Source organism: Rhinopithecus bieti, unplaced genomic scaffold (genome assembly GCF_001698545.2).
Source record: "Rhinopithecus bieti isolate Rb0 unplaced genomic scaffold, ASM169854v2 scaffold_66718, whole genome shotgun sequence".
Classification (NCBI taxonomy): domain Eukaryota; kingdom Metazoa; phylum Chordata; class Mammalia; order Primates; family Cercopithecidae; genus Rhinopithecus; species Rhinopithecus bieti.
This window is the reverse complement of record NW_016825567.1, coordinates 391,093-403,143: the sequence shown is the minus strand read 5'-3', so window position 1 is coordinate 403,143 and position 12,051 is coordinate 391,093. Positions and strand designations below refer to the sequence as shown.

Genomic DNA, 12,051 nt, shown 5'->3' with positions numbered 1-12,051 from the left:
TTTTTTTTTTTTTTTTTTCTGGAGACCTCCTCTGAGGACAGGAGGAAATTCCGGCCCTGGTTCAAATGTTGGCTTTTTAACTTGGGGGAAAATTACTTAGCCATTCTTAACTTCTTAGTTAAGAAATCTCTTCTTTCTGACTGCTCAAACTGCAATTAATCATTCAATTCTGTGGCCCTCTACCCCTCTCTATCTGTACCATCTATCACATTCTAACTGTATTAGAAATAGTGGCCTGTTCCTTCATGCAACAGGTATTTTGGATCTAGCCTAATCTAGGCTGTGTATTCCCTTAAATGCTGAGTTTACAGAGGTGAGAGAAGAAATGGGTGGTAAGACAAGGTTTCTACCTCCAGAAGATTATTCTAGGTGAGAAAAAGAAATGTAAAAAAAAAAAAAAAAACGTAATGCAACCTGATTGGATGCTACAGTGTAAGTACTGCAGTACTGCAATGTTATGACCATCTCAGAAGGCGTGACATCTGGGCTAGATCTCAAAAGACTATTCTTTATATGTGAATGCCTATTTCTTTTACTGAATTGAAGACAGGGTTAAGTCTAGTGGTTTCCATTCTTCACCAATACTTTTACCGTGGTACATGCCAAACGAATATATATGGGATGAATAAATAAAATAAATATAAATACTAAGCACTGAATGAAAGAAAAATACCAGTTTCAGTAATAAAGTTATTCTTTAACAATGGAAAAAATTAACCTCTTCAGGCACTCAAATATTTGTTGATAATAAAGTCAAGTGAGGCCACGCGCGGTGGCTCATGCCTGTAATCCCACCACTTTTGGAGGTCAAGGAGAGAGAATCACTTCAGGCCAGGCGTTGAAGACCAGCCTGGGCAACACAGCAAGACCCTGTCCCTACAAATAGTTTTAAAAATTGGCCAGAAGTGGTGGCGTGTGCCTATAGTTGCTACTCAGGAGGCTGAGGTGAGAGGATCGCTTGAGCCCAGGAGTTCAAGGCTGCAGTGAGCTGTGATCACACCACTGAACTCTAAACAAGAGCAAGATCTTGTCTCGAAAAAATAAAAAAGTCAAGTGATTTTAAATACTAATTTTAAAATAAGAGCCTCTGAGACTCTTTTTTGGGACACTACAAACCAGAATATTATCACGCTAAAAGCTGCCAGTGAAACAGTAAAAGATTCCATCATTGTATTTCTCAGTGCTCCATGATGTAGATACTATTGTCTTTTGACAAATGAGGAAACTGAGACAGAGAAAGATTAAGCCATTAAGGTCGGGTGCAGTGGCTCACACCTATAATCCCAACACTTTGGGAGGCTGAGGCGGGCAGATCACTTGAGTTCCAGACCAGCCTGGTCAACATGGTGAAACCCCATTTCTACTAAAAATACAAAAATTAGCTGGGCATGGTGGTGCACACCTGTAATCCCAGCTACTCGGGAGGCTTGAGGCACAAGAATGGCTTGAACCCAGGAGGTGGAGGTTGCAGGGAGCCAAGATTGTACCACTGTACTCCAGCCTGGGTGACTGACAGAGTGAGACTCTGTCTCAAAAAATAAAATAAAATAAAAAATAAAAGAAAGAAAGATTAAGCTATCAGCCCAAATAATACAATTAGCGTATTGTGAAGGCTGGATCCTGATCAGTCCTGCCTGCCTCCAGAACCAAGCCCTTAGCTGCCAGGCAATGCAGCTGTATAGCCTGATTGCCCTGCCCAACTAAGGTTATGCTGACAAGGGTCTTTAACGATCACAGCTACTATTATGCAGACCAGCATTATGTTGCAATAAGGGCCACCCACATTTTTTGAAGACTGTAAAGGGAGTTAAGGTGACTTCTTAGCCTTTCAATAATTTTGACTAAGGAAAACCCTTGACCAACATATTTTTTAAAGACAAACAGAAGTTTTGCAACTGTGAATCTTCCAGTGTTTGAAGTCAGATTTTGAAACATAAGGCATGTTCTCATTCTTCTTATGTTTAATAGCAGGAAATTAGAACCTAGATTTTCAGTCGGGTATGGTGATGCACTCCTGTAGTCCCAGTTATCTGGGGGTGGGCGGGGGGTGGGTGCTGGGGCAGGAGGATTCCTTGAGCCGGGGAGGTTGAGGCTGCAGTGAGCCATGATCATGCCACTGCACTCTAGCCTGGACAACAGAGCAAGACCCTGTCTTCCAAAAAAGAAAAAAAAAAGAAAAGAACCTAGATTTTAAGAGATTTCATGTTAGACGCCAGATACATCATTTTCAACATCTTATTCTCTTTCTTGCTGATTGGCTCTCTTCTTATCAAGGATACTTCTCTGAGAGGAAGCCAGAAAAACAGCTGCCAGAAGAGTATCTTGTATTAAGAGCCTCAGTATCTGGAAGAGAGCATCAGATGTGTGTTATCTGACTTCCTTCTTACAGCTGGCTGTGTAATCTTCCTGCAAAGGAAGCCTGGAATAGTCCATACTGAGAAGGTCCAGGAGGAACAAATGGCATTGCAGAGAGGAAGAGAGGAAAGGGAAAATGGGTAGTAGGAGAAAAAGAATGGAAAAGACAGAAGATGAGATCATGTCTGCAGCAATTTCATAGGCCATGTCTACACTGATCTCTGGTGTTTACAATGCTGGCTGGAGTTCGCTTGCAGAAGTGCAGTGACAGTTTTAGGGGCGTTTGAACCAGAGCAACTCCATCTTAAATAGGAGCTACGTAAAATGAGGCTGAGACCTACTGGGCTACATTCCCAGATGGTTAAGACATTTTACGTCACAGGGTGAGATAGGAAGTCATCACAAGATACAGATCATAAAGCCCCTGCTGATAAAACAGGTCACAGTAAAGACGCCAGCCAAAACCTATGAAAACCAACATGGCCACATGAGTGACCTCTGGCTGTCCTCACTGCTACACCCCTAGCAGTGCCATGACAGTTTACAAATGCCATGGCAACATCAGGAAATTATCCTATATGGTCTAAAAAGGGGAGGCATGAAAATCCACCCCTTGTTTAGCATACCATCAAGAAATAACCACAAAAATGGGCAACCAGCAGTCCTCAGGGCTGCTCTATGGAGTAGCCATTCTTTTATTTCTTTACTTTCCTAATAAACTTGCTTTTGTCGGGCATGGTGGCTCACACCATCAGCACTTTGGGAGGCTGAGGCAGGTAGATCACCTGAGGTCAGGAATTCAAGACCAGCCTGGCCAACATGGTAAAACTCCATCTCTACTAAAAATACAAAAATTAACTGGGTGTAGTGGTGCATACTTGTAATCCCAATTACTCAGGGGCTGAGGCAAGAGAACTACTTGAACCTGAGAGGCGGAGGTTGCAGTGAGCCGAGATCGCGCCACTGTACTCCAGCCTGGGCAACAGAGCGAGACTCCATCTCAAAAACAAAAACAAAACAAACAAACAAAAAAACTTGCTTTCACTTTACTCTACAGACTTGCCCTGAATTCTTTCTTGTGTGAGATTCAAAACCCTCTCTTGGGGTCAGGACCCCCTTCCCATTAACAAGAGAATAAAAATGTGTACATAGATTCATGCATTAAAATCTCTTCCCTTTTGGAAAGTCAGCTTGGAGTACAAAAGAGGCAGAAAGACAGAATGTGACTTGTTCATCCCACATTATCTAGAGAAGGGACAGCTGGCCAGCCATGGCAGAACTGGCAATGTATGTAACAGCAGATCAGAGCTTGAGAACACCAAAACATATTCATTACTCCTTTCAACCTTAATTACAACTAGGCTCCCCTTGTAATTGTTTTAATCAAAGCCACCATTATTGTAGCAATAGCAATAATTAGGACACCGCAAATAAGAAGAATAACAATAATCATTATTTTTGACATGGAAAGATATACCATTTTTGACGGGCCAATTTCTATATTTCTCAGCAAAACTGATACTTTCTTTTAGAGACAGGATCTGACTTTTGGGCTTCAGTGATCTTCCCACCTCAGCCTCCTGAGAAGCAGGGACTACAGGTGTGTGCCACCACACCCAGCTAATTTTTAAAAATTTTTTTGTTGAGATGGAGTCTCGTTGTGTTACCCAGGCTGGTCTCAAACTCCTGGCCTCAAGTGATCCCCTCGCCTTGGCCTCCCAGAGTGCTGGGATTATAGGCATGAGCCCACGTGCCCAGTCCCTTTTTAAAATTATCAAAGAATTACAGCAGGATTCTTCTTCTTTTCTCTTTGTCTGGGTTTACTGACTGTTGGAAGTGTGAAGTAAAAGCAAACATGAAGTCCATAAAGCACGTTTCACATTTTTAGCCACTCAGATAATGATTCCCTAGAAGAGAAGGTTGAATTTAAGTAAGAATATGAGATGGAGAATAAAGCATAGATTTCAATTATTTGGGCTGATGCCAATCCCCATTTCCATGGATAATCAAAGGCTGAGTGCGTTAGACATAATTTTTGCACCTAACTGGGAAGACGGCAGAGTTAAAACACTGAGCTTGTCTCCCTCATGTGGAAATCAGTATCATCCTGCCCTTCTTCCCACCCCCACCCATCACACTTATGGTTAAGTGCTTTCTGCTTCCTTCCCTACGTTCTCCATACTCAAAGGTCAATCTGATAACACACCAGTGAGGTCAGTAGAGGAGGCCTCATATCTCCTGTGGCCCCAAACCTGCTCTATCTGCTAAAAGTCATTGCACACAGCCAAGAAACAAAAACATCCCTAGCCACAGTTGGGTAATGTCTATGTGGCTGTCAAAATAACCAGAGGAAACAGGTAGGTGAAGACAGAAAGCTAGAACGAAGCAAGGCATGCAGAAGGAGCACATCTGTGATTCAAAAGAAAAAAAAATGTTAGGCACAGTGGTTCATGCCTGTAATTCTAGTACTTTGGGAGGCAGAGGCAGGAGGATCGCCTGAGGCCAGGAGTTCAAGACCAGCCTGGTCAATAGAGCAAGACCCCCATCTCCACTACCAAAAATAAAAAACTAGCCCGGGCATGGTGCTGCATGTCTGTAGTCCCAGCTAGTCAGGAGGCTGAGGTGAGAGGATCTTGAGTGCAGGAATTCTAGGCTGCAATGAGCTACGATCACACTACTGCACTCCAGCCTGAGCAATAGGGTAAGAACCCATCCAAAAAAAAAAAAAAAAAAAAAAAGAAGAGCAGAAACAAAACACTCATGTCAGTTTTTTAAGGAAAAGGAGTTACCACAAGTCTATATCTGTAAGATCTATTTTACCCTGAAAAAAATTTATGTATTTGTGTATTCATTCATTCACTACTTCATTCATTCACAGTGCTAAGCACGCCGTGCTTTCAGGGTACACAGAGTTGGTACCATGCTTTCCTCAGTGAGGTAATACCCCTTCATTACCTGCACTTAGATGCGTTTAGATGTGTTTGTGGTTGAACATGGAAACGCTCTTTTGGGGAACTGCATACCCTCTAGGCCCTTCCTCTCTGGCCTGGCCTGTTCGCTTGCTATATTGGCAAAGAAGACTGAGCTTGCAGGCAGAAGTTTTCTATACCACCCGGCTTCCTCCTCCCAAGTCCCCAAAGAGATCCGGAACAAGTAAATAGTATGCACTGTCCACTAAGCTATCCTTTACCTTTCACAGTGAAGGTAAGTTTACTTTCGTTGATGTTCATTAAAGAGCGAGCTACCCAAGGAGAAATGAGAGCATATTCGTACCTGGTCTCTCAGCCTCTCTTGGTGACCCATGATTGCAGAGGCGTGGTGGGGATACTTCTGCTTCAGATGTTCTAGGAACGCTTCTCTCTTCCGATCCATCTCAGATGTTTGCATTCCCAGTATTTCCTTGGAACTTCGGGGCCCCCCTAAGGTGTGTCTCCTTGGGATATTGCGGGAAGACTTGGAAACTGAACCACGACTGTTTCCATTAGAAAGGCGTTCCTTGGTTCTGCGGCATTCTGCATCTTCTAGTGATGTTACATGCAGATTGCCTTTCCCTTGTTCTGAAAGACAAAAAAATTCAGTTCACAATTAATGATTTCCCACTAGAAGTCTCATTTGCAGAACACCAGGAGAGTTTGCGGCAGTTGTTGATGTATGAATGTTAACTTCGCAAATCTTTTTTCTTTCTGTTTCTTTTTCTGCTTTGCAGCAGTCTGGGGAAAAAAAATCCACAATCAAAGAAATACGAAAAGTCATACTTTAGAAATAAAGATATTCACTGGGCATGGTGGCTCCTGCCTGTAACGCCAGTCCTTTGGGAGGCTAAGGCAGGAGAATCACTTGAGCCCAAGAGTTCAAGACCAGCCTGGTTCACATGGTGGACCCCTATCTCTACAAAAAATTAAAATTAGCCAGGAGTAGTGGTGCACGCCTGTAGGTCCCAGCTTATCGGGCGGCTGAGGCAAGACAACTGCTTGAGTCCAAGAGGTTGAGGCTGCAGTGTGCTATGATCGTGCCACTACATTCCAGCCTGAGTAGGTGACAGTTGTGAGACCCTGCCTCAAAACATAAAAACAAGAAAACCCACAAGAACACTTGGTTAGGTTACTTGTGTGCAGGCAGTTGGGTTATTCCTTATCCTTGTCTGTAATTATAGAAAGAGTTAACTCTGTCTGGGCGCAGTGGCTCACGCCTGTAATCCCAGCACTTTGGGAAGCTGAGGCGGGCGGATCACAAGGTCAGGAGATCGAGACCATCCTGGCTAACACAGTGAAACTCCATCTCTACTAAAAATATAAACAAAAAGAAAAAAAAAAATAGCCGGGCGTGGTGGCAGGTGCCTATAGTCCCAGCTACTTGGGAGGCTAAGGCAGGAGAATGGCGTGAACCCAGGAGGCGGAGCTTGCAGTGAGCCGAGATCTCACCACTGCACTCCAGCCTGGGCGACAGAGCGAGACTCCATCTCGAAATAAATAAATAAATAAAATAAAGAAAGAATTAACTCCAGTGATTCTGATTATTTCTGTATTTTAAATAACAGTTTCATTCTGGTAACAGGATTGTTATATAAGCTCAATCAGATTTCTGAAACATTTGCTTCATTACCAAGAAAAAAACTAGCTATCACCCTGTACTTAAGTAATTATTGACACATGTGAACCATTTGACAATTTTATTTTCTCTTATTGGCATAAACCAAGCAAGCATAAGAATATCATCAGAAGTAACAATCGAGGGGTTATAAAGTAAAGGCTTAGACAAATGAAAAGGAAGAGCAATGGTATGTCCTGATAGCCTGGACCTAAGACATCCTGCCTTCTGAGCTGGCTTTGAAGGGACAAGTTGGTTTCTGTTAAGAAGAGATCAACTAAGCCATGCGATGTCAACGCTGAGAGTGGGGAGCAGGTAAAGGGAATCTCCATTCATCCTTGATGGTTGGGAGATGGGATGTCAGGTTTGAATATTCCAGTTAGCTGAGAAAAGAGAGTTACATTTTTAAAAAAACAATTAGGGAGAAAAAGTAAAACATTCAGAAGCACTTCAGGAGTTAGACAGGCTCTCTTCATGAAGTCAGGCTCTTCACGAAGAACAGTTCTTATCATAAAGTATTGCTGATACAGGCAGAATAATGTTTCCCTGTCCATTGAATCCCCTGGAAAAAGTACTAGGCTGGATCTCAGGAATCTTGGCTTTAATCTGACATTTAGAACAAATGATGTGACCTCTCTCAGTCTCATTCTCTAAATAAAGATGATTGAACATTAGATATGCAAAGAGCCTTCTACCTCTAAATCTTTTAAAACTATTCTAATTGTGTTTTTTTTAAAATAAGTGTCCAATAGAAGCATATTTGCCAATTATTTATCTTTACAAGTTAAGTGCAGAAAAATACAGATTCAATATTTGGGAGTTCTGCTCAGTTGAATGCCAGATAAACAGAAAACCAATCCTTCACGCTAGTTTTGCAAAGCAACAGGGGTTGAGAGTTTAGGCATAAATCAGTTTCCAGAAAGCAATGCCACCAACACTCTTTCCCTTGTCTTTGCCTGGAAAGATCTGTGTATAGAACTCTAGGTATAGATGCCCTTTGGTTGGGCAGGGAAAATATTTTAATCTCAGGCTGGTTTTCCTGTTCCAGTCTTCTAACCCTTGATGTGTGTTCTGGGAATAATTCTTCTTGTTTACCCTTCAATTCTCATTACATTGCTAATTATAGCATCTCCATCAGACACTGATGGGGAACAGGAGGAAAAGCACAGCCAAGTTAGTCAATTCTTCTACTTTTCATTAGTTTCAGCAGTAAGTTTACAAGGAGAAGAAGATGGAACTATTGGGTTAAAAGATAGGGCTAAACTGTCATTTCATTTACTTAGGTTACCCTTCTAACACTTAGACTCACATCATGGCTACCTTTTAAATGATCTCTTCCTTAATGATATAAAAATAACAGGATCTATTGAACAAAGCTAGATGCAGGAAATGCTGTCTCTCAGGTTGATAAATATCTGTGCAATCTGAAGAGGTATAGCTTTATCTTTTGAGTGTTGTGCATGTGTTTCACATCAGCCAAAATTGTTGTATACTTGATATAACACTCTTGCCTTTGTTTTGTTTTGGTTTGGTTTGGTTTTGAGACAGGGTCTTGCTCTGTCAGGCTGGAATGCAGTAGCATGATCATGGCTCACTGCAGCCTTGACCTCCTGGGTGCAAGCAATCCTCTTGCCTCAGCCTCCTGACTAGCTGGGACCACAGATGTGTGCCACCACACCTGGCTATTTTTTTATTTTTATGTATTTTATTTTATTTTTTACCTTTTTTTTTTTTTTTTTTTTTTGACACAGAGTCTCACTCCATCACTAAGGCTGGAGTGCAGTGGTGCGATCTCAGCTCACTGCAACCTCTACCTACCGAGTTCGAGTGATTCTTATGCCTCAGCCTCCCGAGTGGCTGGGATTACAGCCGTGCGCAACCATGCCCGGCTAATTTTTGTATTTTTAATAGAAACGGGGTTTCACCATGTTGGCCAGGCTGGTCTCGAACCCCTGACCTCAAGTGATCCACCTGCCTCAGCTTCCCAAAGTGCCAGGATTACAAGCATGAGCCATCACACCTAGCAACACTATTGACTTTTAAGTGGAGTTTGAAGATTAGTTTTGACATTATTAAGAAAATATATTTTAAGTTATCCAGGACAGCTAGATGAATTAACAGGATTGAGCCTCTGGAAGGGTGATTTCTTATGCAAGTATAACACACATCTGTCCACATGCACATATACAGCCAGCCATACAGATAAACATCCATGCATGTCCAATGGCAACAACAGGGCAGAAAGTCGCATCCTGCCTTACTATGCCACACAGGCTCATATGATCTATTCTGTTTCATCCAAAGAGCATCAGAAGAAGTCTAGACAGCCAGGACAATAAACCCTCTTTCTTTTTTGAAATCAGTTGGGAAGGAGCTAGAAGGGGAGAGTTTTGGGGGTCAGAGCCAATCTTCTGTCCACATTAATCTTTGAGCAGCCCTGATTTACTGGACTAGACTCATCAAACTTCTGTTTTTTCCTAGCACTTTTCACCTCATGTTGCTTTTCTGTTTTTTCTTTCTTGTGGATTTTTCTAAAATATCTCCAGTTGCTTAACAAGGATTGATGTGATTTGGAGGAAAGGTACAAACAGCATCAACCATTAGCAAGGCTGGAAGGGTCAATGCAGCCACTTGGCAAACATCAGATCGCCTTCGGAGCTCACTTCTTCCTTTAGTCTCAATTTCCTGCCTTGTGCCTTCCACCCAATGCCCAATGCTCTAGCATCCTGTCTGCCTCCCCTCCTACCTCGAGGCACCTGCTCTACCATCACCAGCACTCACAGCCACCTAACGCCACTTTCCACACAAAGCCACTTTACCCACACCCGTCATCTGAGCCTTTTCCTCAACAAGGCTAAGCTCTTGGAAGAGTCAAGTCCCACACCTGAGGGAGAAGCCACAACTCTGCCATTCCAGCCATTTAAGGAGAATGTGGTCTTTTCAGCAGAGAAAAACTAAGAACGATTACAAACAAGAGAGGGAGCAGGCAGAGGACATTTGTCACAATTCCATAGCCATGTTGTCACAGATCTGAGCCTGGCCAACTCCTCATTATCCACATGAATAGAGAAAAGCTCAAGTGTGGATTATCCAAGCCATCAAAACAGAAATACAATTCGATTTCTTGTTTGGAATGCGCTTTGGTGTTAACATTTAACTATGGGTGTGTCTAGCTGTTTGCTATTCTGGGAATCCTTGTCGAACAAAATAATGAAGCTGTAGCATGAAGGCAAGGCTTGAGCTTGCTGAAAGGCAGTCCTGTTTCCCTTTCCTGCCCCTCCCAGCCTCTGCAGAGCCCAGGGCAACTCCTTCTGGGAGCTCACTTCAAGCAGGGCAAAGAGCAACATATGAGCTTAAAGCCGAGCAAAATCCCTGTAACATTCCCTGGAGAAGTGAGGACAAGGCAGACAGAAACACTAGACGGACACTTCAGGAATCCAAGGGGCTCCCAGACTAGGATTTGGCATTCTGGAAAGAAAGCATGGAAAGTAGGGGCTGAGCTAGACACCAAACACGCAGAGGCTCTGGGAAGATGGGGCATCCTCAAGGAGAAAGCCTCAATGCAAGTCCCACAGGCAGGCAACTACAGGAGCTGCCAAGGCCAGCTTCTTCGCCACAACTCAGGTTACTCTGGCTGGGTCAGCTGACCTGCAGCAAGGGATTTGGGGCCTTGCATCACTCAGGCATTCCACACCCGCTCCAGAGCCAGCAACAGTGCTGACGGCTTCCCTGAGATCCTCTTCCTGGGTCAAGATTAGGTAGGCCACAGACTCTGAGGGAAGGCATCCTCCCTTCTTTCTGGTGGCTTCTGGTTAGCTGTCTCCTTCTCAAGTGTGCTGAGAAGCTCTCTTGTCACAGGGAGCATCATGGGGAGTTGCTGTTTGGTCTGGAGACAGCCCTATGTGTTCAACCAGAATGCTCTTCTGCTGCACACACAGGTAGACCACATTTTCCAGTCACCTCCATCTCACTGGGGCCTTGAATTAATTCCAGTCAATGCATTGTGGGCAGAAGCCATGTGGGCCACCTTCGGTCAGGGCCCCTGGACCTCCTGAATAACTTTGCATGTTCTCTCTCTCTTTACTCTTTGGCCAGTCGAATACAAAGAATCCATAGAGCAGAACCCTCCAAGGCCGTGGGGGATGGCAGAGTGACAAGGCAGGAGGAGCCTCAGCAGCCACCTAGGAAATCCACCTGGCCACAGAAATCACACTGTGCTGTGTGTGAGTGAGCAATTAACCTTCATCATCCAAAGCCACCAAGATTAGAGGGTGGTTACAACAATTAGCCTATCTGATTAATACACATAATTGGTTAGCAGGCCGCAGGATCCTACAGCCTCCCTCAGTTTTCAAGCTCCCTTGTGTTTTTGTTTGTTTGTTTTTAGAAACAGGGTCTTGCTCTGTCACCCAGGCTGGAATGCACTCATGCAATCATGGCTCAATGCAGCCTCGAACTCCTGGGCTCAAGTGATCCTCCTGCCTCAGAATCTGGAGTGACAGGGACTACAGGTGCATACCATCATGCATGGCTACTTTAAAAAAATTTTTTTGTAGAGATGGGGTCTCACTATGTTGCCCAGGCTGGTCTGGGACTCCTGGCCACAAGTGATCCTCCTGCCTCAGCATCCCAAAGTGATGGGGTTAGCTGCCTTGTTACTATCATAACATATACACAAAGCAGCACAGAAATTACAGCTGAAACTGGGTCATTATACTCCTCTACAGCACCTTAAAATTTTGTCAATGATGAAGAGGATTTCTGGTATAGATCTTAGACAAAGTAGACACAGGACCTTCTCCTCCCAGAACAGCATTCTGTGTCAAGCATTGATTGATTCATTCATTCATTCATACAAATATTTATTGACTGCCTGCTCCTACACCGAAAGGAGTTAGGAGATAGAGTGTGAAGTAGATCAAGTCAGACTTAATTCCCTCATAGAGGAGTCCACATTTGAAATAGAGAGGCCAACCACAAACAAATCATATAGATTCTAAATGTCACCTAACAATAAATGCTTTGAAGAATGAAATGGGATAAGGGTACAGAGACCGAGGGGGCTGTTTTAGAGGAGGTTTCTTCATATCTGATTCCCCAGGCTTGCAC

The 12,051-nt window shown here is 43.5% G+C and overlaps 1 protein-coding gene across 10 annotated transcripts in view; it reads right to left on the bottom strand.

The window, feature by feature from the left end:
- KIAA1217 (KIAA1217 ortholog) overlaps positions 1-12,051 on the bottom strand; it is a 351,420-nt gene that overhangs the window by 334,770 nt on the left and 4,599 nt on the right. For all 10 annotated transcript variants that reach the window (XM_017863059.1, XM_017863062.1, XM_017863072.1 and 7 more), the window contains exon 2: positions 5,629-5,912. In XM_017863059.1, the coding sequence (XP_017718548.1) occupies positions 5,629-5,912 (284 nt within the window). The remainder of the gene's footprint in view (positions 1-5,628; positions 5,913-12,051) is intronic.